This window comes from Urocampus carinirostris, chromosome 5 (genome assembly GCF_059441175.1).
Source record: "Urocampus carinirostris isolate Australia breed hairy pipefish chromosome 5, RoL_Ucar_1.0, whole genome shotgun sequence".
NCBI lineage: Eukaryota > Metazoa > Chordata > Actinopteri > Syngnathiformes > Syngnathidae > Urocampus > Urocampus carinirostris.
Window position 1 is genome coordinate 7,933,500 of NC_142353.1, and position 27,807 is coordinate 7,961,306.

Below are 27,807 nucleotides of genomic sequence, written 5' to 3' on the forward strand. Positions count from 1 at the left end.
AATCCCAGTCCCACGCATTTGGGGGTTTGGGGCGACTCAAACTCGTTCTGTTGCCAAAATGAGACCCAAAGGGTTTAATTCGTTCATACTGTGTAATGTGTACAAGAGTGCTTTTAGATAATAAGATGCCGATCAAGGAAGTTTACATCAAGCTCAAGTCTTTTATCAGATAACTGAGAGGCATAATGTAATACACGAAAAGGCTTTCAATTTGATCTCATTGTCACACTCACGGTGCCAGAAACACTGATTTGCATAGTGCATTTTGTTCAGCTTTCTAATAGGTTAAACAGTCTTTCCCAACAAATGTTAGATAATAGAGGAATCAGAAAGTATTTCCAAAAATCTAATGATAAAGTGTCAGCATTCACACCGCAATGACCAGGGATCTGAGCCGGTTGCAAACAATGTTCTGTGATTTTTGTCAGCGATGTTTATTGTTTACTGAATCATTGCAAATGGACCGTAGTATCCCATGAAACCCGGTGTTGTAATGCACGCCTATATTTGCCCTATGCATTTCAGTTCTTATCCACCAAATTCTGCTATATATAGGTGCACCCTGTTATAAGGGATGCTTTTAAATTTGTCTCCAATCTAGGGTTTTTAGGTGCGCCTTATAGTCCAGGAAATATGGTAGATACCATTAACATGATGAAGAATTGAGCGTATTTTCAACATTTACTAAGTTTCAATCTACTCAGATGGCTCAGGGCAAAGGGGGCGTTCCCGGCGGTCCACAGACACAGGTCAATAAGCTGGACAACATGCTAGGCAGCCTTCAGTCCGATCTCAACAAACTTGGCGTGCAGACTGTTGCCAAAGGAGTTTGTGGGGCCTGCTTCAAGCCTATTGTGGGACAGGTAAGATGCTCTCTCGAACATCATATTGCACACAAAAGATTGTTCCACTGGGCCACTAGCAGATAATTTTGCTTATTTTAAGTATTGTTTTTCTTCTTTTACTATACTTTAAACTGGAAAATCTGATTTAAGTATAGTTTCCTTTTTTGTCTTGTAAAAATAAAAAAATAAAAATGTATCACGGCAAAACATTCATTGTGGCTGATCATTTTGCCAATTTTAAGTCCTAGTCTGATTTTTTTCAACTTCTTTTTGCAATAATCTGTGGTCTGTGCAGCCCTTTGAGACTCTGTGATTAAGGGCTATACAAATAAACATGATTTGACTTGACTTCCTATCCTTTTAAACAGTTTTTGAGTAAAAAAGGAAAAATAAAAATGTAACAATGTACATAAAATTAAGATAAATTTGCTTGATAACAGATTTCTTTATTCGTCTATTTTTAAACTTGTTCTAGTCTCATGTTACTACTTTTTAACTTCTAGTAAAAAAACAACAACTTCATACTGTATATTTTGTTGCTGTCACATGATAATCATGCCATTTTGTTGAAAAGCCTCAAGATTGTGCTATAAATATTCCATACCAAAATTGACTGGAAAGGGACAAAAATAGCATATAAACGCTAATTTAAATTGTTGTTGTAATGATTTAAAAGCCTTCCTGTTTTTTATTTTTTATGAGAATGTTTACCTGACTATGGGAACTTTTCCGTTAGATTTCATATATATCATTAAAGCTTCTTTTAACTTCTGCAGAGACATATAGATGTTTTATTGTTATATTTTTTTTTGTATTGCTTTAAACCACGTGTCCGTGACATATATTTTTAGTAACATCGAGATGGGTTTCCTCAATGTTCTCTTTAACTGATTAACTACAGTCAGGAAACACAGCTACAGTGGGTGATTTGCGAGTGCCTGGCTTTGGCGACATCCTGTAGACAATTTGTAAACTATTAAGTCATTCTTTGATGCGATGCAGCTCATTATTCTTTTGTGCTTCCCTCAGCATCGTTTTGAGGGCCACATTAAATGATGTGGGGTTGCCACGTTCGGCCCACGGGCAACGAGTATGACACGTGTTCTAAATAAAACAATTTGGAAGTTGGACGGATGATTATTTCACAAAATGTTTCTACCTGGCTTTCTTGCACAAGGCAAAATTATTGTTTTATGCCTTGTTCATTTTTATGTCTTTTCTCAGTTGGTGACTGCCATGGGCCGCACATGGCACCCTGAACACTTTGTGTGCACGCACTGCCAAGAAGAGATTGGCTCCAGGAACTTTTTTGAACGTGAAGGTCAACCTTACTGCGAGACCGACTACCACAACCTGTTCTCTCCTCGATGCCACTACTGCAACGGGCCCATATTAAATGTGCGTTCCGTCTTTGCCTCAAACTTAAACTGTAACGCTAACTCTACCTGTCCTTTTAACAGCAAGTCGTAACCGCGCTGGATCGGACTTGGCACCCTGAACACTTCTTCTGCGCTCAGTGCGGATGCTTCTTTGACCCAGACGGTAGGCTGAAATGCAGTTTTTCCCATACATAGGAAGATCTGGCGGGCTGCCAGAGTTCAACTGGTCCCGCTAGGCTCTCAAAAACTCAAATCAAAACTTTTAAATATACATTAATGCAAAGTTAAAGGTGTATGCCACGTGCATGTTTGTGTCTCTCTTAGATGCGCTCAAATAAATTATTTCTTTTTCCTCTTTCTTTTTCCTCTTTTGGGGTTTTGGTTGGCATTTGGACAATTTTTGGAACAGTCCTTTTCTTACTTACACCGTTTTCACCCTCGAATAAATGAAAACAACCAGCAAGCGCGTGAATTCGCTCAACTCAAGGGCAGAAAATAAAGCATAAAAATGAGGCACTGCCGTTGCAAGCCATTCGAAAAATTCATGGGCCCTAACGACAGTTCATAAGTTGCACGTTCCCAAATCCGCCTGTGTACCATAAAAGAATAATCAGCATCCTGTAATAGCGGCAATAAAAAAGGCAGCGGTACTGATATTTATTACAGTGGAACCTCGGTTTTCGAACGCCTCTCAGTTCGAACGAATCGGTTCTCGACCAAAAATTTTCGTTCAAAAAATCGGAGTTCGAACGCCGGTACGCTAGGTGCGATGCTGAGCTGCGTACGGGTGTATATTGCCCCCACCCCTCGTGAAGAACTGTTATGACGTGTGCGCGCACTTCTTTTTGCTTCGCTTTAGATATCGGTGAACGAAGTGTTTTAGCCCCTAATTATGCCTCCGAAGAAGGTCGGTGCAAGCAGCAAAGTTGCTACAGGTGAAAAAAGAAGGGTAGTGTGTACAACTATTGCATTTAAGAAAGAAATAATAGCAAAATATGAAGAAGGTGTGCGGGTTTCCGATCTTGCTATACATACAGCATGGCTTCTGCTGAGCACCACAAAGGTAAGAAATCCTTTTCTTAATTATTTTCTTTATCCTTTAACCGCTCACCACTTTTTGTGGAGACCCGGGTGCTAAATGACGTGTAAACGACCTGATTTTTTTAGTTGTACACGTTTATGTTAGCGTAATCCTTCGTACGGAAGATTACGCTAACGCGAACGTACAATTAGCCTGGGTTAGCTTCATGTTCACGTTTATTGTAAGCGTTCAGGGTGTTGGAACGGATGAAAATGATTTTACATTACTTATAATGGCAAAAACGATTTTCGGTGATTGACCAAATCGGTTTTCGAACAGGGTTCTGGAACGGATTATGGTCGAGAACCGAGGTTCCACTTTATTGTATTGTAGTTTAGAAATCACCGATATAAGTTTTACATTTAATTGAATTTTAAACTCATATCGGTGATTTGGTCTGTTTACTCGAAGATACGATAGCCTGAAATAGTACAGCAGTTGCGGGTTCGATTCCTAGCTCTTTTGAGTTAAATATTGAAGTGTCCTTGGGCAAGACACGGAACCCCTAACGCCCCCGATATACAGGTTTGCGCCTTTGCATGGCTGACTCCCCAATGAGTGTGTGTGAATGGGTAAAGTGTGAAGTGTATTGTAAAACGCTTTGGAGGTCCTCAGTAAAGCACTAGAATAATGCAGTCCATTTAATTAGATGACAAACAGATTTTTTTGGGATCTTTACCATGCTATATGGGTGTGACTTTTTTGCCGTGTCATTGCCTTTCAAAACTAGAGTAATAGATAGTTCACAAGGGCACACATTCATCATAGATCTAGCTCCTTGATTTTATTCTAAAAAATGCACTAAATAGAGTGTGTTTGAATTACAAATGTACAACATTTTCTTCTGGGGGCATGCTCCCTAGATTGTCCAACCGCCAGGGTCTCACAAAATGTGTATGGAAAACACTGAAATGAATCTCATGAATTCTGAATTTTGGTCTCTGGTTCTCTGCGGTTTTCTTTAAAGGCTTTCACGAAAAAGACGGCAAAGCTTACTGCAGGAAGGATTACTTCGACATGTTCGCACCCAAATGTGGTGGCTGCGCCAGAGCCATCGTGGAGAATTACATTTCAGCGCTCAACTCGCTTTGGCACCCCGAGTGTTTTGTTTGCAGGGTATGTATCTGACGCCGATTTGTAAGTTCTGTAAAATGCAATGGCGGGCCGTGCAATTCACACCTGGGCGTTCAGTAGTGCTACGTCTGAATAAATCCAATCCTCAATAATCTTTACTGCATCCGCAGCTGCAACAATTTATTAAGCTTTACTAATGACATCATAAAATTGAAATGTTGTTTAGGAATATAGCCACATTTTACTTATCCAAATTTCATTTTATTATGGGCCCGGTCACACAGCCGTTTGCGTCTGAATCACGGCCAGAAATTTCTGCCTGTGAAGCAGACGCTGTTGGACGCTTTGAGATCGCCATACAGACGAGATACAGCAGTGCTTTACACGCGGTCGGAAATTCACACGCGGTTGGCCGCGCGAAAAAGTTTTGCGCTGCTCAAAACTTTAGACCACGTGTAACCGCGGGCGGCACACGAGGTAATGACGCGGAAATGACACGGAACGACGTGCTCTGGCTGCGGCCAGGGCGTGGTTACACATGGGTAGGGCGCGAAATTTCAGCGGGTAATCGTGGGTGGAGCACGGTCATAGCATGTTCTGCGCCTGTATCGCGGTGTTATTACGTGAAATCAGCGTGTTACGCGTGTGACGGTCAAACGCCTTTCTCCGCGTATACACAGCGCGATTTGCCGAGCACACATCAGTTGTGCTCGAGACGTCAAGGGGGTGAACATGGATCCCCGTCAGTGTAGTGACCTCGTCCTAATCCATTTTTATTTCTTGACATTTCTTTTCATTTCATAACAAGATAATGAAATAAAAATGAAAAACTATTACAATAATAACATATTGGCTTCTTCGGTGCCATAGCTTGAAATTTTGATCTTCACGGGACTGTGTCTTGAGCGGTTATGATTTCTACAGCCCGGTGTTATGCCGAGAAATGCATCCCTGCCGAGATTTGCATCCCCTCGCTACTACAACCACTTTTACCTCGTTTTATCTCACTTTTATATCACTTTTAGGGAATGTAATGGCAAACATATAACCAAATCCACTTCGTCTTGCATTTGTTGGGAATGTAATACAACATAAACCATTCCGTCTTTGTTTTTGTTGTGAACGTAATCGAACGGTAATGCACACATATAAATCACTTTTGAGAACTGTTATGCACTCTACCGTCAAGCTTATTATGCAGAAATAAGCTTTATGGTAGAGTGCATAACAGTTTCAATACGAGCGATTTGAATAGAAAAAGGCAAAATAAACATGTTACCTGCTCAAAAGTGATTTGTATACGGCGTGCATTACCGTTCGATTACATTCACAACAAATACAAAGACGGAATGGTTTAAGTTGTATTACATTCCCAACAAATGCAAGACGAAGTGGTTTTGGTTATATGTTCGCCATTAAATTCCCTAAAAGTGATATAAAAGTGAGATAAAATGAGGTAAAAGTGGTTGTAGTAGCGAGGGGATGCAAATCTCGGCGAGGATGCATTTCTCGGCATAACGCCGGCTCGGCAGCTTTTATACTCGTGGTCCACACGAGAAAATGACGCGGAAATGACGCGATGAGGAAGCGGAACAGTCGCCGGCGTCTGTTTTGCGGGCATACCACCGATGAACAGCGGGTTGCGCATTTTCCATCGCGGGCAACCACGGGCAAAAAGAAACGCAAAATTTTACCCGCGATACAGACGCAAACGGCTGTGTGACCGGCCCCTATCATAACGCTTTGTGGTGGTAATGTAAATCTGTGTTTCTCTCCGCAATGAGAGAAATAAGCTCCACATAGTCTTCTTTGTTTTTGGATCCAGCACTTTTATCGTGTCCCCAAAATGAAGTTTGTAGTTTCCCCAGTTGTGACAGGCTTGCCAGCTTCGGGGTTGTCCGAGCTTTCTTGAAAAGTCTGGTTCTGACAGTAAATCTCCAACCCAATAAATATTGTGGGATGACAAAACCGAGATGAAATCAACACAACAGCTGATTGTGCAGCTCTCTATAGATACTGTTTGCTAGCTCCTATTTGTGGATCAAACACATGATTCACAGTTGTATTTCATTGAATGGTACTATAAAATTTGAAAAATGGGCTTTAAAATTAAAGTCCTGTCATGTTTATTTGTAAAGCCCTAACACAATGAGTCTCAAATGGCTGCACAGACCATAGACTATTGCAAACTACAGACTATTATAATTACACCTTCCCCTGATCTAAAACCTACATAAGGGCAAAGAAAAACTCAAAAACCTCAGCATGAGGAAAATGAAGAAACCTAGAGAAGGGACTGCACATGCGGTCATCCCCCTTCCAGGATGACCAGGCTGCAACATAAAATATAGGTTATTCATATGCTATAGAATAGAAGTGTGTTTTAAGCTTAGGTTTAAACAGTTCCACTGAGGTTGCAGATCAAATCTCAGGGGGAAGAGCATTCCACAGCACTGGGGTCCGAATGGAGAATGCTCTCGAACCAGCCCATCTATTCTCGGCTCTTTGGATCACTAGTAGACCAGCGTTTTCAGAGCGAAGGCTCCGGACAGGAACATAAGGGGAAATTAAATCTGAAAGATATGTGGGGGCAAGTCCATGCATGATTTTGTATAATACCAACAGAACCTTAAAATCACATCTTAAGCTAACAGGGAGCGAATGCAGGTTAGCTAAAATCGGGGTAGTGTGATCAAACTTTATTGTCTTACTAAAAAGCCTCACTGCAACATTTTGTACGAACTGCGGGCTCTTGATTTCGGACCTCTGGAGACCGGAGAGTAGTACATTACAGTAATTGAGACGGGAGGTAACAAACACATGAATTATAATCTCTGCATCAAACTGGGACACCATAGGGCGAATTTGAGCAATTCTGCAAAGATGGAAAAAAAGCTGTTCCAGTAATATTCTTAACGAGTGTTTAGAAGGACAGATTGGGGTCAAATGTGACAGCTACTTTTTCGACTGAGTCACTCTGGGTCATGTTACGATAAAAGTTTTCTAATCTGGCCATGAAAAAGGTGTACAAACCCTGTAAGCGTCACGTCATTCCGATATTTTTTAGGCCAGCTGAGAAGGTCTTACTGGCCCTGACTGCTTATCACTGGTTAAATATGAGAGCTCACTTTATTGTCTTGTCGTTCTTCAGGAGTGCTTCACGCCATTTGTCAACGGGAGTTTCTTCGAGCACGACGGCCAACCTTACTGTGAGGTCCACTACCACGAGCGGCGAGGTTCTCTGTGCTCGGGCTGCCAGAAGCCCATCACGGGTCGCTGCATCACAGCCATGTCCAAAAAGTTCCACCCGGAACACTTCGTTTGTGCCTTCTGCCTCAAACAACTCAACAAAGGCACTTTTAAAGAGCAGAACGATAAGCCTTACTGTCACGGCTGCTTTTTGAAGCTCTTTAGTTAAAGAGGAAGCGTTTACTTTCGCTACAGCATAGAAAAGTGTCTGTTGCACCCAAGCTAAGCAAGCAAATTGAAGGTTGTGACCTTTTAAACGTGTGTATGGATTCCTTATTCAAATGAAAGTTGCATTCATATGGAAGCCCAAGAGTGCCAAAATGCAATTGATAAAAATGACCTTTTGAAATAAACATGATTTTGCTAAATAACAGGCACTTGTAATATACATTTTTAAAATTAGAATTAGAATAGTCTTTACTGTCTTTGAGAACAACTGCTGTCATTTAAAGGTGGGGTGCGTACTTTGAGGTGTCCATAAAAAGTTGAAAGTTTAATATTTTCTCTTATGTGTTAACCATGCCCAAGTGAGTTCAAAGAGCCCTTATTCTTTATTTTCCATTTCACCTATATGCTTTTATCTAACTTTTATCAGGCCTGTTTGTGGTGGAACAAACCCCCAAAAAGATGAAAAGGGTGTCTAAGAAATTGAACACAAATCATATGTTACTCCTGGCTTAAAGTATCTTTGCAGTCTTCAGTTTTTCAGATGCCACCTTTAAAAAGTTATTTATTTTATTCTTTATTATCTTAATTTAATTGAGTCCATGCTTTCGTGAGTCCATGCTTTCGTAGGTTCGAGATTAGGGGATGTTTTTTATATCTTAACCGTGGGCTTGTGTAACATTCTGAGACAGCACCTCACCCAGACCCTAGCTTCGGCGGCCCCCAAGTAAATTGAGGTCCAGAAGTATTATACCCCTTTCTATTTATCTATCTATCCAACCTGGTCTTATACCTCGAGAGGGGTGACCGACAGCAAGACAATCATACAAAAACAAAGAAAATGAAAAAAAGGAAAAAGTAGCAAAAAACACACACACATTTTTTTTGGACCACGGCCAACCCAAATGCCCAAACACCCAAACAAGTTAAGCACCTCGGCACCCAAGTCGGTCATGCTTTCGTCCCTCCAGATGAAACGGGACACAAGAAAGCGGCCATGTCACTTGGGTCAGAGTGACACAACACACTCTTCCATTCAACAGCAGGGCCCGACAGCTTTCACTGGTTTACCCCTGCCGCATCATACGGGTGCCCTGCCCATCCCTTAGAACGCGATTATACCACTTTAATATATTTTTAGGGCATCATTAAGATTAAACATTGTACTTAGTTTAAAAAATATTTTACCACTTTAATATATTTTAAAGAAAGTACAATGTTTATCTTAATGATGCCCTTTTTTTTTAAAGATAAATGTCCTTTTTACGTTGTCTATTTGGCAAAATCTTTTTTTATTTCAAACAGTGTTTTTATTTATTTAATTTTGTCACTCGTGGTCTTAGTGGGAGTAAGTTTGAAAACTGTTGTACTGTACATCAACGGCATATTTGAAGACACTAACGTTGACATTTTGTTTTCTTTCCATGCTAGTTTCTATTATTAACAGAGCAATGAAAGACGGAGGACTCAAGACGTTACGAAAGTGTGCATTTTTAACATTCTCACTGGTTGAGTATGTCCTTTTTTAAAAAAGAAAAAAAGCATCAAACAATTATAGCAGAGAGCGGGTGACCTGCTGTGGTGTGTCGGGACATTGATTTTGAACTAGATGTTAATGTCCAAGTTTAATGTTTTATCCAAACATGTTTGATCAAGAAGAAGGCAATCATACAAGTGAAGCATCTACTGGAAGTTAGTTGAGTAAGTCATTGGTTCTTTGGGGGATTGTGAAGAAGTTTTATTCCTTTTTTATCCAACCACACATTTTCTTTTGGAGTTATTAATACCAGCATGTTGAAAGAATTAATTTGATGCACATCAGTCAGATGTAACGTGTGTCTGAAATAATCATCTAACTAAATGGGTTATGTTATTCTAATACTTCTAATCAGCAGAGTTGTCTTTTGTGAGAACACTTGACAGATGGTGTATTTCAAAATGTTTCACTGCCGAATCATTCCGTGTTTTCGCTGTTGACAATTAACCCTCACGATGAGCATAAGAAAAAAGGAACCTTTCAGATTGTTGCTATTTCTGCCATCTCCATACAGTTATCAAAATTGTATTTTGTAGTTTGCATTAATATCTGAGACGCTGGGATGCTTAGGAAGAGTATATTTGATAACCATTCTCAACAATGATGGTGATGACTTAATAACTGTTGTTCCTATGTCAGTATTTTTGGTCAATCAAGGACACTCTGTGACATTGTTAAGCAAAACATTAAACTTGTATCTACATTTTCATCCATCTGGAAATACTGTGTTTGCTTTAACACCTTGTATGGTACTTTATAAACACTAAGAAAAAATGTTTAAGCAGGATGGAGTTTCAGATTAGCACAGAATTCATCTGTTGTATTGTAAAACGAGTAATAGAAATTGTGTAACTCAATACTGCATTTGGGATCTTTTCTGTTTATTTACTCAATCAACATGTATTTGTGTATCATTTTTCACACACCAAAATGCAACTCTAACATGATGTACGTAAAAAATCAATATAGAATAATAAAAATTATCTTTCTCCCCGCCTAACATTTTGGAGCATCAAACAGAGTCACACAAAATGGGAAAACAAAACGAATAAATTAAAACTCAATTGAAACACACAGATTAACCATGTGAGGAAAAGGACCTTAGGTACTGTCCATTTTACTTTATTATCACTCGCAAGCAAAGCCAGGGTGGTGATGATGTTTTGGTTTGAGATCTGAGTCTGTACAGTATATCAAGTCAATTATTTCTGTTTGTTTGCGTAATCGTCCACCCAAGAGATGGGGAAGGAAGTCAAGATAAGACCACCATTTTTCACAGGCAGTGGTGTAGGTTACGCTAGATGTGGATAAACGTTCCAAAGAGCTGACACAGCGCTTTTAATTCAGCATTTTTTTCTCCATAGAGTTAATCCACTACCCTAGACCAGAATGACATAGCACGTTATCACCATATTTACCTGCAGTCAGGTATATTACTCTAGATGTGAAAAATGCCCCCCAAAAGCTGAATCAGCATATTTCTCCAGAAAGACAACACTCCAGAACAGAACAAGGTTGGCCAGAATCACAATTTTACACACGTAACCTGGTTGGTCATTCTAGAGGTGAAAGGACCAATTTAAATATTTAGCAGTTTTGTTTTTGCTGACCCAGCAGTTCTTTCCAGAAATGTTCCCCTATTCTCGGCCCGAACAGCATTCGATTTCAACACAATGTCTTGCAGAAAGAAGGGTTGACCTGCATGTGAAAAAATGGCCTAAAAAAAGTCAACTCAGCAGTTAAGGTTTGGATGACTCTACAGTTTTCCCCCAGGAAGACAATTCAAGTCAAGTCATTTTTATTTGTATAGCCCTTAATCACAATAAGTCTCTATGGGTCGTTTCAGTGTGGGTTTAATAACGGCGGACTTAAAAGCTGCTGGAACTACACCTGAGGAGAGTGATATCTTTATAATATTTAGAACTGAAGGTCCAAGGACGCCAAAAAGACTTTTAATAAGTGAACCTGGGAGCGGGTCGAACTGGCAAGTTGTCGGTTTGGCCGCATTTACCACCTGTTTGAGATCATCAAGTGACAGTTCACTAAAACCGGCCATTTTCCCAAGGCAGCCACCCTGTCGTGCATCTGTAAATTTCAGTCCTTTAATATGTGTGGTATTAATAATTTCTTTAGCAATTTCTTCCTGTATGCATTGAATCTTCTCAGTAAAGAAGACCATTAAGTCTTGAGCAGAGTGTGTCGAACTATCTGCGATAGTCTGTTGCCTTGTAAGCGATGCTACAGTGTCAAAAACGGCTTTGGGGTTGTTCTTTTGAGACGCAATCACCTTCGAAAGGTAGGCCGATTTTGCAGAGGCAAGGGCCGCTTTATACTTTAACAAGCTGTCACACCAGGTTTGATGGAAAACCTCAAGCTTGGTAGCGCGCCATTTTCTTTCCAATTTCCTGCATTCTTGTTTAAGGGTTCTAGTTTCATCAGTAAACCAAGGCGTGCGTCTTTTAGGACGTGATTTTAGTTTTATGGGCGCTATTGAATCCAGCACACTAGTCAGGGTGGTATTGAACTCATTCATGAGTGAGTCAATCGAGCCATTGTATGTAGGAAAGGACGCAACTGCTCCAGGAAGGAGTTCAAAGAGCTCAGAAACTGTGCCAGTGCTTATATTGCGTCCGCTAAATACTTCAGCTTTTTTAACACTACACTTAGCTAGCACCTCAAAAGTAACTAAATAATGATCCGAGATAACGGTAGTACACGGTAACACCATAATGTTTGAGGTTAAAACTCCTCGAGTCAGAATCAAGTCTAGCGTGTTCACATTTTTATGGGTTGGCAAATCAACCAGTTGATTAAAGCCAAATGCATCAATTAGAGACCTAAACGCAATAGTAAGTGAATTGAGTGGGGAGTTCATATGAATTCACTCTCCTAGGTCAGAACAACATTGAATATCAACGCTGTATTTTACAGACAGTCAGGGAGGTAATTCCAAATGTGAAAACAGCCTTAAAAAAGTTTACCCTGCTTTTTTTTTGTTTTTATGAGAAATCTGGTAAGTCATTTTAAAGGTGAAGCCCAACCCCACACCCCCACCTTGTGATAATGTTCCTTTTTGCACATCCCCACTCTTCCATCAGACGTTGACGGCCAGTTCAGGATTTTAGTCTCCATCTGGACTCAGTCTTACTCTTTGGGTTTTGCATTCTCTAAAAGGGGAAATGCAACTCAAAAATGGTTTTGTGTCTTATCGCAGGTTGATGTTCTCATGGCTCACAGCCAATTTAGTTATTACTATTTTAGTTAGATTCTCTGATCATTTATTTGGTGGTTGGTTTGAATATAGAGATGTAAATGAGAGTTTAATAATAAAGAAAACGCTAACATATTTTCGCAAAAAAAATCCAGTCAATATGATCATATTCAGAAATGAAAACCATGTTTGTCTGACATGCTACTTTTCCCTACTGTGTAAAATTCTACCAGTAGATGTCACTATATTGTATAGTGCATTTGAAAACGAGGGCTACAAAGCACAAGGAAGAATGCGAATACAGTGCCTCAAAGTGACCTAACTGCACCTATAGCAGCAAAAGGGCAGAGGATGTCAGCTTCCTTTACATCAGTGTTTTTAACCTTTTTCAAGCCAGGGCACAATTCTTTAATTGAAAACAAATATGCGTGCTTTGAGTATTTTTAAATTAAAAAAACGTTCTGTGTCAAAAAGGTTGAGACACAGATGTAAAATACTGTAACGCTAAAAAGCTGATTTGTCAACCAAATACCACTCCACCGGAATAGAACATATTTGTTTTAATGCATGATTAAACAAAATGCTTAGACACAAAATTACATTGCTTAACAATTGTGTGACATTATAAACAATTGTGTAAAGAAACAAATACAGGAAAAAAACACGCCAGGGGTGGAAAACATGCATTACATAAAATACCAAACTGATTACAAATATTATCTGTTTTAATAGCCTTAGTTTGAAGGAAAGCTTGATGGACAAAATACATTGTACAATTTCACATTGAAAAGTGATGCCTTCAATTTGCACGTGTAATATAAGATTATCAACAAACGTTTCATTTGGTTCTGATTTAAAAACAATATGTTCCCGAAATAATTCAAACCTGTTGTTAATTTTATCAGCAACACACACATTTCAGACCAGATTTTTTTTTTCAACAAGGGGCTGTGCCTGTATTACTTCTACGACAGATTCGATCGCGGTGATTGGTGTAAGGGTGTACCACGTGAAAGGTTCGCTCAACCCGGAAGAATGACAATTTATTCTTGTTCCGAGGGATCTACGTTTTAAAGGTATGTATATATTTAAAAATAGCATTTGGTGGTAAAAAAAATATGTCAACTGATTGTTAAAATATAACATTTTTAATAAAATGAAAAAGCGAGGAAATTCGGCGAAAAGGTCAATAAACCAGATAGTTCATATGTTGCAGTCATATTCGGGGGTCATTAACATGAGTTTAGAAAACATTTTGAACAAAGAAGGTTTTATTTTTCCATTGAAACAAATACTTTGCGTGATTTATTTCTGTGTACTTTTGATTGCACAGTGATCAGAATTGACCGTGCTTGTTTTATTTCATGTGTTTTTAAACCCCAGGTCGACATGGCATCCTATTTCGACGAACACGATTGCGAGCCCACCAACCCTGAAGAACAATACCGTCAAAATGCGCTACTTGAACTGGCCAGGTCAACATTTGCTTGTTGTTTTTCTTCTTTTGCACTTAAATTAAGATCTGCATTCCAGCATTGTATTTGTTTTCTTCAGTAGGACAATCTTGGCAAACTGGCAGGACAATTGATGTACATATCATTACGAGTGATGCACGAATTGAAATCTGCATGGATTAAATAATCCTACTCGTGATTTGTAACTTCACTAGAGGCAATTCAAATCTATTGTAGTCATTCTTATTCTTTAAATCAGGCATGTCAAACTCAGTTTGGCTCTGGGGCCACATCCAGCCCCGATGCCAGTGTTTTTCACTACAGGGATCCTTCGGTTTTTGTCGTTAATGGGGACCAGAAGCATCTACAAAAAGTGAATATCCACGAAGTAGGGTCGCACGATTTTATTTTTTGGGGGAAGGTCCTTTATTAGAGCAGATTTGCTGACTTGCCACTTTTTCATACATTTCAGTTCGTGATGTTCAGAAGATAAGGTGTAATTTTGCCAAACCAAATATTTTCAACTTGCCTAAATAGGATTTCAATACAAAGGGACACTCCCTGTGGTTTACTGTTCTTTTACATCAGTGTTTTTCAACCCTTTTGAACCAAGGTACACTTTTATTTATAAAATCGTCCGTCGAAAATGTTTTAAAATGAAGTTATGTCAAATATTTCACTGTACTGCCTCACAAGCGGATAATTAGTACATAAAAATAAGAAAATAATACTTAAAATAATGTTGTGCTTTATTTATGTTTTTATTTTTCACAGTGCAATCTTAAACCGCTTTGTTAAACAGATTAAGTTGTACTGTGCTACCTCGTGAGCAGATAATTGGTTACATAAAAAGTATATAAAAATCTACTGCCGCTGACTGATATGGATGACTATTACAGTTCCTCGTCTGAAAATAGCAAAAATACTGAACAATGGCCTGATTTTTTGGAAAGATCAAATTGGGCAAATTCCAGCGGCACACCAGACAAGGTCTCATGGCACACTGGTGTGCCCCGGCACACTGGTTGAAAAACACTCTTTTACATTTCCCCAAAAATGAGATATAAAGTCCTTCGAATGACATTTGCGCTATTGACATGGATGCGCTCCTGCTGGGGGAAATGTTTCACGCGGGGGGAACTTTTACCCACGACACTGGTAATTTAAAACAAAACTGCCACAGAAAAGAAATCCTATTTTGCAGATTACAAAGAGTGAAATATATCGCCGAAAAGCAGAAAGCGGAGGTGAAAACGAGTCTGATGTAAGCGACGTAGAACTGGAAGACTGAAACGGGGTATTGTTGACAGTGACACAGAGGATGAAAGTATCATTAGATTTAGAGATTTAGAGCGAAACTGATTGTTTGGTAAGCATGTTATTTATGCTGGAGTTATCTGAATAACTCTAAATATGTTATGTCATCACTGAATTTAACAGGCATATCAATCATGTCACGTTCGTACACTGTACCAAGTTTTTCAGCCCGTTGCGCTCTTTCATTTCAACTTGCCTTTCAAGATGGAATATATGTTTTTGGTGTTTTATCAAATGAATATTCCCCCAAAAACACGACTTATACTCCAGTGCAACTTATGTACAGTTTTCCTTCTTAATTATTCATTTTTTTGGCTGGTGCGACTTAGAGTTAGAGTCCGGAAAATAGGCTTCTTCATATTACATTTATGTGTTTGGCACCATCACTTTCAACAGTTAACCTTGGTGCTGCATTGTTTTATTATTGTATATAACAGAGAACACCTGTTCACAAAGATAAGTACTCCCAAACATTGATAGAACCTTTTCCTGTATGTCAGCTCTTGTACACCTTTACTGGTCTTTAGAGGCAAAAATGGGCATTTGGTTTGTATTTATGAAAAAAAATATATAACTTATGATTGAAATGAGCAAGAGACTTGTTTCTTTATTTGACATACCCTAAAATTCGAAATCCAAGCCGCTACTTATTTCCTAGCTTTCAACCCTACGGCTTATGCAATGATGCGGCTAATTTATGCATTTTTTTCTAACGGCCGCCAGGGGCGCCCGAGCAGTAAAGGTAAGAGTGAGACTCGTGGAATATATGTGTAGAGGAAGATGCAAGTTCATAAAAACGTTGCGCTTTGTGCATAAATAAAACTAGCATAAAAAGACCCTCATCATGGAAAAGGTGTCAATCAAAAGGGGGGCGCTATCTACCATATTGGAAATAATTTTACGAGTCTGTTTATTTGTAAGCTGAAATAATATGGCAAAACGAAAGGATTACAAGAAGCATTGTCCAACCAAGCGGAAACGATCAAGGCGTATTCCTATTTATTTCCGTCTATCGTGTGTTTTGGAGTAAATACTTTACCCGGTTGAATTCTATGGATTGTCCTTGATGTAACAAAGCCCATTTTGCGGACATTCAGAGAAATTGAAGACGGCTAGAGGACGTAATGGAGAGTTGCGCCGGCTTTATAGTTTTGGGTATCTTGTTTCAGACTGATTGTGATGTTTCTCAGGTGAGTATATTTTGAAATGGTCATCATATCTGGAATCGCAAGTGTTTAAGCTTTTCAATAAAAAGTGTTATGACGTATTTCAGTGAGTTGTGATATCGTACGGACACTTATTTATCAAAAGTCCAGCAACCCGCCGGCGGGCTGTCGGAAGGTTAAGGTTCCGTATATAATGAAAACTCTGTGTACCGTCTTTCTTTGTAAATATCTCATGTTTCAATGTGGGCAGATGCGGCATATACTCTGGTTCGGCTTATGTATGTACAATATGTTTTTTCATTTAAAAATGCACTGGGTGCGGCTTATAATCAGGTGCACTCTAGTCTGAATTTGACAGTACTCTGAAATTTACGGCATCCCGGATAAAATCAACCAGATCCGGCGTGGGGGCAGTATGTTTGACATGTCTTTTTTTGAATCAAGTTATTTCTACCTAATAATAACTAACTAATCTAGTTAATTGACATAACATGGACCTCACCTAGAGCAGTGTTTTCCAACCACACTGGTGCACCGCGTCACCGAAATGTTACTGTGTTGTGGGAAATCATGCGATTTGTGTGCCTTTGCAGTCTAGCGAAAGATATCTTTCATTTTTATTTACTTCTACTGGCGATGCAACAGAACCAACAGGTGGTGTTCTGCGGGATTTTTTTTTCAATGAAAGGAAAGTGCCTTGGCTCAAAAAAAGGTTGACATGATTGTCTGCCCTTTTGCTGCTATAGGTGCAGTTTGGTCACTTTGAGGCACTGTAGTTCGTATTCTTTCTTGTGCTTTGTAGCACACGTTTTCAAATGCACTATATAATACAGGGACATCTAGTGGTCAAATGTTACACAGTAGGAAAAAAGTAGCACGTAAAACAAACACGATTTTCATTACTGATTACGATCATATTTATTTATTTTTTTGCAAAAATATGTATAAAATCGTATAAATTGACAGTAATGTCTTTTCTATTTCCTTGTGTTTGCCTGTGAAGGTCTCTGATGCAAGGTTTGGACTTGATGGATTCAGGGGATTCATCAGACTGGAACCAACGCCTTCCTCCCCCTGCTGCAAAAGTAGCCGTGCAGACCCTCAATGTGGTTGTTATTTCTCCCGAACAAGCAGGTGACAAAAATCTATTTTCCATTAAGAGTTCTCCATTTGATAGAAATCCATTTGTACTTGTAGTCATGTTGATATGATTGCATAAAATGAGATTCTATAGCATTTTTTAAACAAAATATCCATAAAGGCGGAATACATTTGACACCCCCAATTTCTTGCCTTGTTTCAATCAGCCCATTTGTGAGAGAGGCCATGTCGAATGCAAGTGAGGAACTGGACACAATGCCATATACTGTGTATTACATATATAAATGGTCAATGTTGTGGCAGTTGCTTTTTTTCATAATACAATCTCTTTGCTGTTGCAGACAAAGGCTTGAAATGTCCCGTTTGTTTACTGGAGTTCGAAGAGCAGGAGACGGTGCGTGAAATGCCTTGCAAACATCTTTTCCATTCCGGGTGTATACTCCCGTGGCTGGGCAAGGTACATGCAGACACGTTTTTCGCACTTTCTGGCGGAGCATTTCTTTAATCCATTCCATTTCTTCAACTCAAGACCAACTCCTGCCCATTATGTCGACATGAACTACCGACCGATAATCCAGATTATGAAGAATTCAAAAAAGACAAGGTGAGTGTGTGGATATACTCTACTACAGGGGTGGTGAACAAGTTTGACACAAAGAGCTGACATTTTTAACTGCGAGAGTCAAAGAGCCACACCACGCACTGACCTGCCATGACAGACAGACACACACAAACACAGACAATCAAAAACATATTATTTCCCATAACACTCCTCTCCAACACACTCCTCTCCTTTGAATACAACAAGTATTGTTCTTGTGTTGATTTCAAGGAAAGTGTCAACCCTCAATACACAAAAAAAATAAACATGAAACAAGGCAAAGAGCCACAGTATATAGAAAATATGATGAGGCAAAGAGCCGCATGCGGCTCTAGAGCCGCATGCGGCTCTAGAGCCGCGTGTTTGCCACCCCTGCTCTAGTACATCATCTTTGTATTGACCAAAGTCTTGATTTGTGTGGGGTTTTTAAATAGCAAAATGGGTTAGGATTTTATTTTTGTCCATTTTTATTTCTGAAACAATGTTAGAACCATTCAAAAATAGTTGACACTAAAATAGAACAGAAAGAAAAGCGAACGGGACAAAACGCAGCATATCTTGTTACCACTCCCTGAACAGCTTCTACAAGTAATGCATTAACATCCTTGACATTATTTTTTTTTATTTTAATTTGTTAACAAGTAAAAATAATATTGAGCAAAACCTTTCTGTAAACCATCAGTATTGTAAATTATTGTAAATGTATTCTAAATGTATACGAAATCAAAATCTGTTTATAAACTCTAAAAACAGCCACATCTGGGCTTTAGATAGATAGATACTTTATTCATCCCCGCAGGGAAATTCACATCTAGTTAATTTGACCCAACATCCTGAGTAGATTTGCAGACAGAATCCCCACATAATTTGAATTGTGTTTTAGTTTCTTTGTATGAGAGAATTCTGCAAAAATAAGTAAATTTGTTTTTAAAATGCTTTGTGGTTTTGTGTGTGTCTTAGGAGAGAAGAAAACAGCGGGAGCACAGACTGGAGGATCTCCATGGAGCAATGTACACATGACAGTTCTTAATCATCGGGAATACAGTACACATGACAGCCTTCAGTATTTTTTATGCAATTTCATCGCAAAATATGTAATTTATTATACAAATGATGCAACATTGTGATTGTGATATCTTCCATTCATTTTATCTATTTTTTTGAATATAGTCTTTCAATTCTTGTTACATTGTTTAGCATTGAATCTTATATCAAATATGGATTGTCATGTATGTTCTATCCTGAGTAGTCTATGCAGTCTTGTTGTATAACTACCTTTCGAACTGGATGATGGTCTCAAACTCAAAGATCAAGGGCTGTATAATGCCCATTGGTGATCATTTGCGGCCCCCAATTTTTGACATTTCAATGTCAGAGAGGATCCCACGTTTGTGTGTTTTTAATCTCTTTGTTTTTGCAAAGGTTATAATGAAGTTCTGAACTGACCTAAAATCGAAAGAAAATGACACTCGGTTTTTTTAATCCCAAAACCTGGGGTGTTGACGAGGCATGATAATTCACCCCTCATACTGTACTTGTATTGAATATAGGGAAACATTGTAGTTTTCTTAAACATCAGACTGTTAGCAATGGTATTCTGACCCTAAAATTTTGATTTGGTTAAATGAGTGGTAGCCGTTTGACATCTCTGATTGATCTTTAACATTTGTATGAAAATTTTAGCATATACCGTATTTTCCGCACTATAAGGCGCACCGGGTTATAGGGCGCACCCCGAAAAAATAGTTTTTGGTCCTATTTTTGACATACATAAGGCGCACCGGATTATAAGGCGCTACAATGGGAACGTCGACAAAACAGTCAGATAGTTCAGTCAAACTTATTACCCCCTTAACATTCCGAAAGCTTGCAAAGACGTGTTGAGAACACGTGCGGATGCGGTGTCCGTACGATGTCACTCAAATGCATCATTCCATCATTCGGAAGGTTAAAGTCTTGGGATTCAAGAAATGCCAACCATTCCTTAGTTTCTATTTCTTTTTTCGCTCGCAACTTTACTGTGCATATGACAATAAACACTTGGAATTGAGTTTAATTTAAAAATAGACACTCCATTCCATCCATTATCTGCACCGCTTATCACAGAAACATCGAGTTCAGTCTGAAACAAGATACAAGGATAATATATAGCCGGAGTAGCTCACCGAAGGCGTTGTGTTCATAATAATGTGCAGCCAATGTCCTCTTATATCCGTGAGTGTAGTAAATCCAGGAGAATAAAATATTTACAAATACAGTATAGTAAAACATGCTTTCTGTATGCTGTCAACCACGTGCTATACACATTCATCTTTTTCGGCCAATTGCAGGCTTTGTTTTGCCGTTCAAGCCAATGCCAGCCTGTAAATGATAAAAAGGATCCGCCCCTTGACCTCCGAATGACTTTAGCCAATAGTGATCGATTCAACTGATGATTGACACATCTTTTTTGGCCAATTGCAGGCTTTGTTTTGCCGTTTAAGCCAATGCCAGCCTGTAAATGATAAGGATCCGCCCCTTGACCTCCGAATAACCTTAGCCAATAGTGATCGATTCAAATGATGATTGACACATTGGTTAGCCAATGAAACGCCGGTAGATAAATCCCAGCATACACCGCGGACTACTTGGCGTTCAGGGGAAAATCTAGTCAGCGGCTGCAAGTTAGTTGGAAGACTTAGCGACTTAATGTTGATCCATAAATAAGGCGCACTGTATTATAAGGCGCATGGTCAGCTTTTGAAAAAAACAAAGGCTTTTAGGTGCGCCTTATAGTGCGGATAATACGGTAAATTAAATTCATCCATCCATTATCTGCACTGCTTATCCTCAGTAGTCACCGGGGTGCTGGAGCCCATCCCAGCTGTCTTTGGGCAGTGGGCAGGGGACACCCTCAACTGGTTGTCTGCCAGTCGCAGGGCACACAGGGACAGACAATTCGCTCGTTCATTTACACCTAGGGACAATTTGGACCGGCCAATTAACCTGCCATGCATGTTTTCGGAATGTGGGAGGAAACCGGAGTGCCTGGAGGAAACCCACGCAAGCACGGGGAGAATATGCAAACTCCATACAGGAGGTTCTATCTCATGACCTCAGAACTGCACCGCCGTGCTGCCCTTATAAATTAAATTTATTGTACAATTCGAGTTTAACAGAAGTTGGCATCCATCACTTTGGTACACTACCCTCTACCGCCCTCATTATTTACCTCTGTTCCAATTTTCAAATTCTATTAAAAAGTCACATACTCCTTAAAAGTTGTAAACGTATCCTTTGCTGAGGCCAAATAACCAAAACCAACAATCCTTTTAGTGATTTTACCTTTACCAGCCCCCTCTTCATCTTCTCATTCTAACATGCTCCATGAACTCTTCCTTATGACTGTCTTCATACAATCTAGTTATGTTTCCTCACAAGTTTTAATATTTTGTTTAAGGCACTGTATCCAATCTTAAGTTATGTCATCAGACTCCACTGTTTTTTTCATCAACCTTTGCTGTCTTAATACTTTGTTGAATTTTATGTAGGTATTGTCCTCTGGACTCTCCGTTCCACATGCCATGCCATATCTGATTAATTCTTACCTTAATTACAAATGTAGTTTCTGCCTTTCTAATACTTACTTAGATTTCAACCTTATCAACCCAATGTTTGCCTTGTCTGCCTTCTCATTCCCTTGCTTCCCTATGTGCAAAAATGTACAATAATGCAACATGGGCTGGATGTCTTCTTGATTACCGTCAAAACACGACTTATAAAGAATCAGCCAAGATCAACTTTTAATAATTTAGGATTTTAATTTCATATTTAAATATAAATCTTTCAAATTAAATCATCTAAATGATAGACAAAAAGCAAATCTTTTTACAGTATGTAATGCAATGGAAACAAGCGTGAATTTTAACAACCTCGTTTAAAGAGAATTATTTTGAAGTTTTGGATCCCTCTCCTAAAAAAGGACTCTCATTAATTTTTCTCTCATAATTAAAAAATGTAGGTTTTAATGCAGTATTTTGGAGAAGACAATATCAGAATCGAATCTTGCGGCGATGGTTTCTACAAACTGCCTGCATAAGGACAAGGACAATTTGAAACGTCAAACTTGGATGGATAAGGCTCAACACAAAATCAAACAAAGGACGTGGTTCTCCTAAGGCAAAATTTGTAGACTTTTTGGAACAAGAAAACGAACAAAATTAGCAAAAGTGTTAGATGCAACTGTTAAAAGATAAATTAAATTAAAAAAAATAAAATACAAAATGAAGTGGACAGATGACAGCTTTGACAAGAATTGTCCGCCTATATGTACACAATCAATAGTTTAAAGAAAGAATATGTGAGACCAATCTTGCAGCACATTGTAGACCTACTTCACTGTTTAATTGATTTTTAGATGTCAACAACTAATAATGGACCCTGTGAATTATTTTGTGTTTTAAAAACACAATGTAAAGGGACATTGTGTTAATCGATCACTAGATGTCAATGTATTCTGTAGTACAAAAGCAAGTGCTACAAATATCAAGGAAGAATACAAACTACTGAGACTCAAAGTAATCAAAACGCACCATTCTCTTTACTTCTGGCCCAGTCTTTCGTATGGTATTTGGGTGGACCCGTAGTAGCAAGATGGCAGACAATCATGTCAGCTAAATGAGCCTCATGTTATGTAAAATAGAAATGTCTCGACCTATGAGTATTAAAAACATTGAACGTTCATATAAAAGTTTATTTTTTTGCTTATTATTCAATTTAATAAGATTTTATTTTTGTACTGTGTTTTTTACCACTAGGAGACACTAAATAATCTTTAAAAAGGATCGTGAAATATGGTCTGGAATTTCTTTAATTCATTTTAAATAATGCAAGCTTCAACTAGGAGCTGACATAATTGTCGGCCGTCTTGCTGCTACAGGCACACAAAGAAACTAAAAAGCTTGACAAGAAATTAAGAATATTTCTTTGTAGTTTGGTCACGGAGACCCAATGCTTTTTTCTTCTTCTTTGTGCTTTTTAGCGTTAGTATTTTGGTTTCACTACACAATACAGCAAAATCTAGAGGTCAAATAAATCAGGACGGTGCAGTTAATTACTTAGCAAAATAATAAATTACAGCAGCAAAATTGATTTAAAGATCGAAAAAAACAAAACAAGATATTCAATTTTTATAGTGCTATATTTTCCCCATGGCTGGGAACATGACCTGTCAATCAATCATGACCACAGTCTTATCAATGACGTTTCAGGCTGAAGGGAGTTGATTGATGCCTGGACAAACACACTTCAAATGAACACGGTTTTCAAAATAAAATCATTCAAATTGAAGAAACTACGATTCAACTTCATTCTTGATCAAATACGAAAGACCAAATAAGGCAGTTAATTGTCACCAACATTCAAAATTCAACAAAACAACAATTAAAAATGTTATGCATACCTACATGGAAAACTTATAATAAAGGCAAGAGCAGCGAACAAATTGATGTTTAAAAAGATTAAAAATATAGATATAAAATAAAAGGCAGTCCAGTTCAGTGAAGTATTCTTGCAGGTACATCAAACACCTGTGGAATGTTGACCTAGTTCATCTAAAAAGGCATTAACAGACTAAGAGTAATGAAAAACAAATATATCAGTAACCATTTGGAAACATTCAGAAGGTAAATGCAACTTGGTGCATTTCTGCAGACAAATTTAGTGCAAAGACCCAAAATGATGATCAATGAATTGGTTCGAAGGAATTCTTTGAATTTAGATGAGCGATGGATGAATTAAGATTTTGATGATACACTGTATATGCATTAACTCAAACATTTCATTTGGATTATCAATGTCTTTGCAGGCTATGAAATAAATGCACAATCCATCTGTTTTATAAATTAGAAAGGCAGCCCATTTTCTTAACGGCATAAACTCAAACATATAGTTAAAATTAAAATGGCTAGGAACATGTCATTCAGAAATTCAATACAAATAAATAGAAGTTAATAAAATCAACATGTAAATTCATACCTACTTAATAAACGTGTAAATACAATCTTAAAAAGGTATAAATTGCAACTAAATATTAATTATTCAATGAAAACATTCTTTTGAATTTATTTCATAATGCAGATGAACGTTGAGAATGAAATGTTTTTAAAATTGAGGGGCGGTGTTCTGCCAGATTTTCCTACTGTAAGCTGATTGGACAACAGTCATAAAACATTTATTATTCGCGTGTATTTTATTTGATATATATTCTGTAACACATATTTTATAATCTCGCCCAGTAGCAAGGAAGGGTAGAACACCAGCGGCATCTTTGCGAGCCACCAAAATGGCGCTTTTGTGACTTTTTTGCTTCTTATACAACGCCAGTAACATATCGGTAATAAGTAAAACTAGTGATCCCAAGAGCCAAAAAGAGATCCGCAGGTTCGAAAGCGTTCTCTATTCGGGCCTCGGTGCTGTGAAATGCTCTTCCCCCTGAGATTCGATCTGCAACCTCAGTGGAAATGTTTAAATCTAAACTTAAAACACACTTCTATTCTAAAGCATATGAATGACCTATATTTTATGTTGATAATATGTGTATTATTTTCCATCATGTAGGTTTTAGATCAGGGGATGGGGTCGTATTAGTCTGTGGTTTGCAATAATCTGTGGTCTGTGCACCCCTTTTGGACACTTTGTGATTAAGGGCTATACAAATAAACATGACTTGAAAGCAAACAAAATGGATGAAAATGCTCAGATGACAAGTTCACATTTACAGTAGCTTAGTTCCTTAGCTTGCACACACATTAATTTGTTGTTATTATTGAATCCATCAACAATCAATAATTATTGAATACATATTATATAAAATACAGGCGAATAATGAAAATGTTATATATTACTGTTGTAAATCCTCCCAGTATGAAAATATGGCAGAACAGCGGTTCTAAGTGCGTCAGTCCTACCTAGCCTATCTACGCATTTACTAGTCTATCAACCACCAATTGGCAAATAGTTTGATAAACTTAAAAGGACCTTGTTATTATTTAGCGCTTCCTAATGATGATAAAAAAAACACTTCATTTAAAAAACAATAATGATTCTCATTACAAGAAAAACACATGAACTAACATACAATTGTGCATTTTTAGAATATTTATGGGCTAAAAGCCGTGTATTTATTTTACATGTGTCTCACCTCCAGGGACCTGATATGATTGTCTGCCATTTTGCTGCTACGGGTACCCCCAAAACAGACAAAAAAAAAAAAAACTTGTGAAAGGGTAGGCAAAAATTGAGAAGAAAACTGATGCAGTTCTAGTTTGTATTTATCCTCGAGCTTTGTAGCACTCTTTTTTGGTTGCTCTACACAATACAGCGTACACACTGTCCCTTCAAAAAGGTTGCTCTAGCCACCAATAAAGACAACTGGTATTGGTACACACCCATGCCCTACAAGGCATTATTTTACATAATTACCAGTGTCCCTTTACAGCCCCAGTGGGTTATATTTGACCACTAGACGGCACTGTGTTGGAGGGTGTGAGGGAGGGCCAATGCTGTGGTGACATACTCCCGGACAAACATCCCAGGAACCTAAGTGGGGATTCCACCGTGAAAAAAATACATATTTCCCAGCCGATGATTACTTAAAAAATAAAAAATACAATTTGTATGTAGGGGGCACCATTTCCTGTGGTGTGTTTTTGGGCAAGTAGCCTGGTGGCGCCCATCCCTCTCCACCCAGCCTCGAAATGGGGACCTTTCGCATGTTAGGCGCATGTGCTGATAGTTCATGTGTTTTTGCCTAGTATTCGAATCAATTTTTGTTTTGTTTTTTACTGTGTTTATTTTGTACCACTAGGAGGAACGTTCTGCATGAAATGAGAGGACCAGATTTTTCCTTTAATGACTTTTGACTGCACACATTTTGTATATTTTTTTGCACAATTCTTTCTATTATTTTACTTTCATTTTGTTTATTATTTATTAGTCTTTACATTTAGTCATTAATGTATTTCTGTTTTTATTTGTATTTATCTTCTGAATTACCATTTTATTTTAGAGGCAAGACTGGGCATATAAAAAAAAAATCCAGCCCAACCCGACCCATCGAGTGTAAAAGCGCAACTCCACCCCAGCCCAAGGAATTAACTTGATTTGAAGGACTTACCCCGATTTTTCATCTTTTATTTGAGAGGACTCAGGAAGAGGAGGGAAATTTCGGTTCGGGCTCGTTCGGGCTTGAGATCGTACCCGTTCTATATCCATTTTGATTTTAAATTGTATCCAATTTTGTCTGTGAACCTCCAGTCCTTCATAAAATGCAAACAGCACCGCAGTTAGTGTGAGGACCAATCAGGGACAATCTGTTTCCTGGGTACAACCATTGGGTGTGCAGAGTTCCATAAAAACGATGCCGGCGCTGCGAATAATTTCACTTTTCCTTGAGTAGCTCACAAGTCAAGTCGGCTTGTTCAGAGGGAGGTAAAAGATATTACAGCGTTACACTAGAGTTTTGGCAGAATGTCTTCTAAAGTGGAATCGGTCTTCCTGTTGGCATGCTACCTCAAGTCGGTTCTGCACGTAGCTCCTCGGCTACAACATGGCTATACTCTCGGGGGTGCAGTTGAGATGCGTGGACGTGCTGCTGCCTCCGGGCGACTTGAGGCCCTTGGTGGCCCCGCTCAGTGTGGAGTCCCGGGCCCCGGGGCCCAAGACTACCCCTGAGCCGTGGCGGAGGCACTGCTGCAGGCCGGTCAGCATGGTCTCGCCAGTCACCGTGCCGAACTCGTAGGTGAAGGTGCCGTAGAAGACCAGGATGTCCACCGTGAAGACCCACTCACAGATGGCTGCCGCATGCTGAAGCATGAAGCTCTCGTGCCAGAAGAAGATGCCGCCTGAGAGGAAGACGTCAAGGAACAAATGCAAAGTGACCCAAACGGGTACACATTCTTCCTCAGGGCCATCACCCCCCAAAAACAAGCGCACAAAACTGTAAGGAAGTATATCGCGCGACTTATTTGGTAGGTTTTGTCCTGGCTAAATGTTTTTGCACATCTTTTCATTGCACTATTATAACCTAAGCCAATCTCCGAGCGTTGTAAATATTTTTGGGAACATTTTTGCCTGCTTATCCTGACAGTCTTATTTCATTTTTCTGTTTAAAGGCTTTAGTGTTTACTTTGGAGTGCCAAGTCTAAACTTGTTGCATACAATGTTGCACTTCGTTGTTTTAAATGACAAAAAAAGATTACTGTATTCATATTCATTGGGGGAAATAATTACTGCCCAAATGGGAAATTATTTGGCAGATATCTTAGTCTCACTATAGTCCAGGGGTAGCGAACAAGTTTGACACAAAGAGCCGAAATTTTTAACTGTGAAAGTCAAAGAGCCACACCAAGCACAGACCCGCCATGACAGACAGACACACACAGACACACACAACTCAAAACATATTATTTCCCATAACACACTACTCTCCTTTTAATATAACAAGTATTGTTCTTGTGTTGATTTCAAGGAAAGTGGTCACTCTCAATACACACAAAAAAAAACTAAACATGAAACAAGGCAAAGAGCCACAGGATATATAGAAAATATGATGAGGCACAGAGCCGCATTCTTATTGGCCAAGAGCCG

The 27,807-nt window shown here is 38.8% G+C and overlaps 3 protein-coding genes across 4 annotated transcripts in view; 2 read left to right on the forward strand and 1 right to left on the reverse strand.

Annotated features, from left to right (window-relative positions):
• pxnb (paxillin b) overlaps positions 1 to 8,962 on the forward strand; it is a 50,673-nt gene extending 41,711 nt beyond the window's left edge. The window contains exons 10-14 of the mRNA XM_088335548.1: positions 705 to 863; positions 2,070 to 2,243; positions 2,306 to 2,387; positions 4,273 to 4,421; positions 7,531 to 8,962. Of these exons, the coding sequence (XP_088191674.1) occupies positions 705 to 863; positions 2,070 to 2,243; positions 2,306 to 2,387; positions 4,273 to 4,421; positions 7,531 to 7,797 (831 nt within the window). The 3' untranslated portion in view covers positions 7,798 to 8,962. The remainder of the gene's footprint in view (positions 1 to 704; positions 864 to 2,069; positions 2,244 to 2,305; positions 2,388 to 4,272; positions 4,422 to 7,530) is intronic.
• A 4,343-nt stretch (positions 8,963 to 13,305) lies between these two features.
• On the forward strand, positions 13,306 to 19,367 carry rnf181 (ring finger protein 181). Its single transcript, XM_088335552.1, has 6 exons — positions 13,306 to 13,617; positions 13,925 to 14,016; positions 17,482 to 17,612; positions 17,921 to 18,036; positions 18,109 to 18,183; positions 19,141 to 19,367. The coding sequence occupies exons 2-6, from the start codon at positions 13,931 to 13,933 to the stop codon at positions 19,198 to 19,200; spliced, it is 468 nt and encodes a 155-aa protein (XP_088191678.1). The 5' UTR covers positions 13,306 to 13,617; positions 13,925 to 13,930; the 3' UTR covers positions 19,201 to 19,367.
• Positions 19,368 to 22,531: 3,164 nt separating this feature from the next.
• tmem150aa (transmembrane protein 150Aa) overlaps positions 22,532 to 27,807 on the reverse strand; it is a 28,086-nt gene continuing 22,810 nt past the window's right edge. For both annotated transcript variants that reach the window (XM_088335551.1, XM_088335550.1), the window contains exon 8: positions 22,532 to 27,062. In XM_088335551.1, coding sequence (XP_088191677.1) covers positions 26,761 to 27,062 — 302 coding nt within the window. In that variant the 3' untranslated portion in view covers positions 22,532 to 26,760. The remainder of the gene's footprint in view (positions 27,063 to 27,807) is intronic.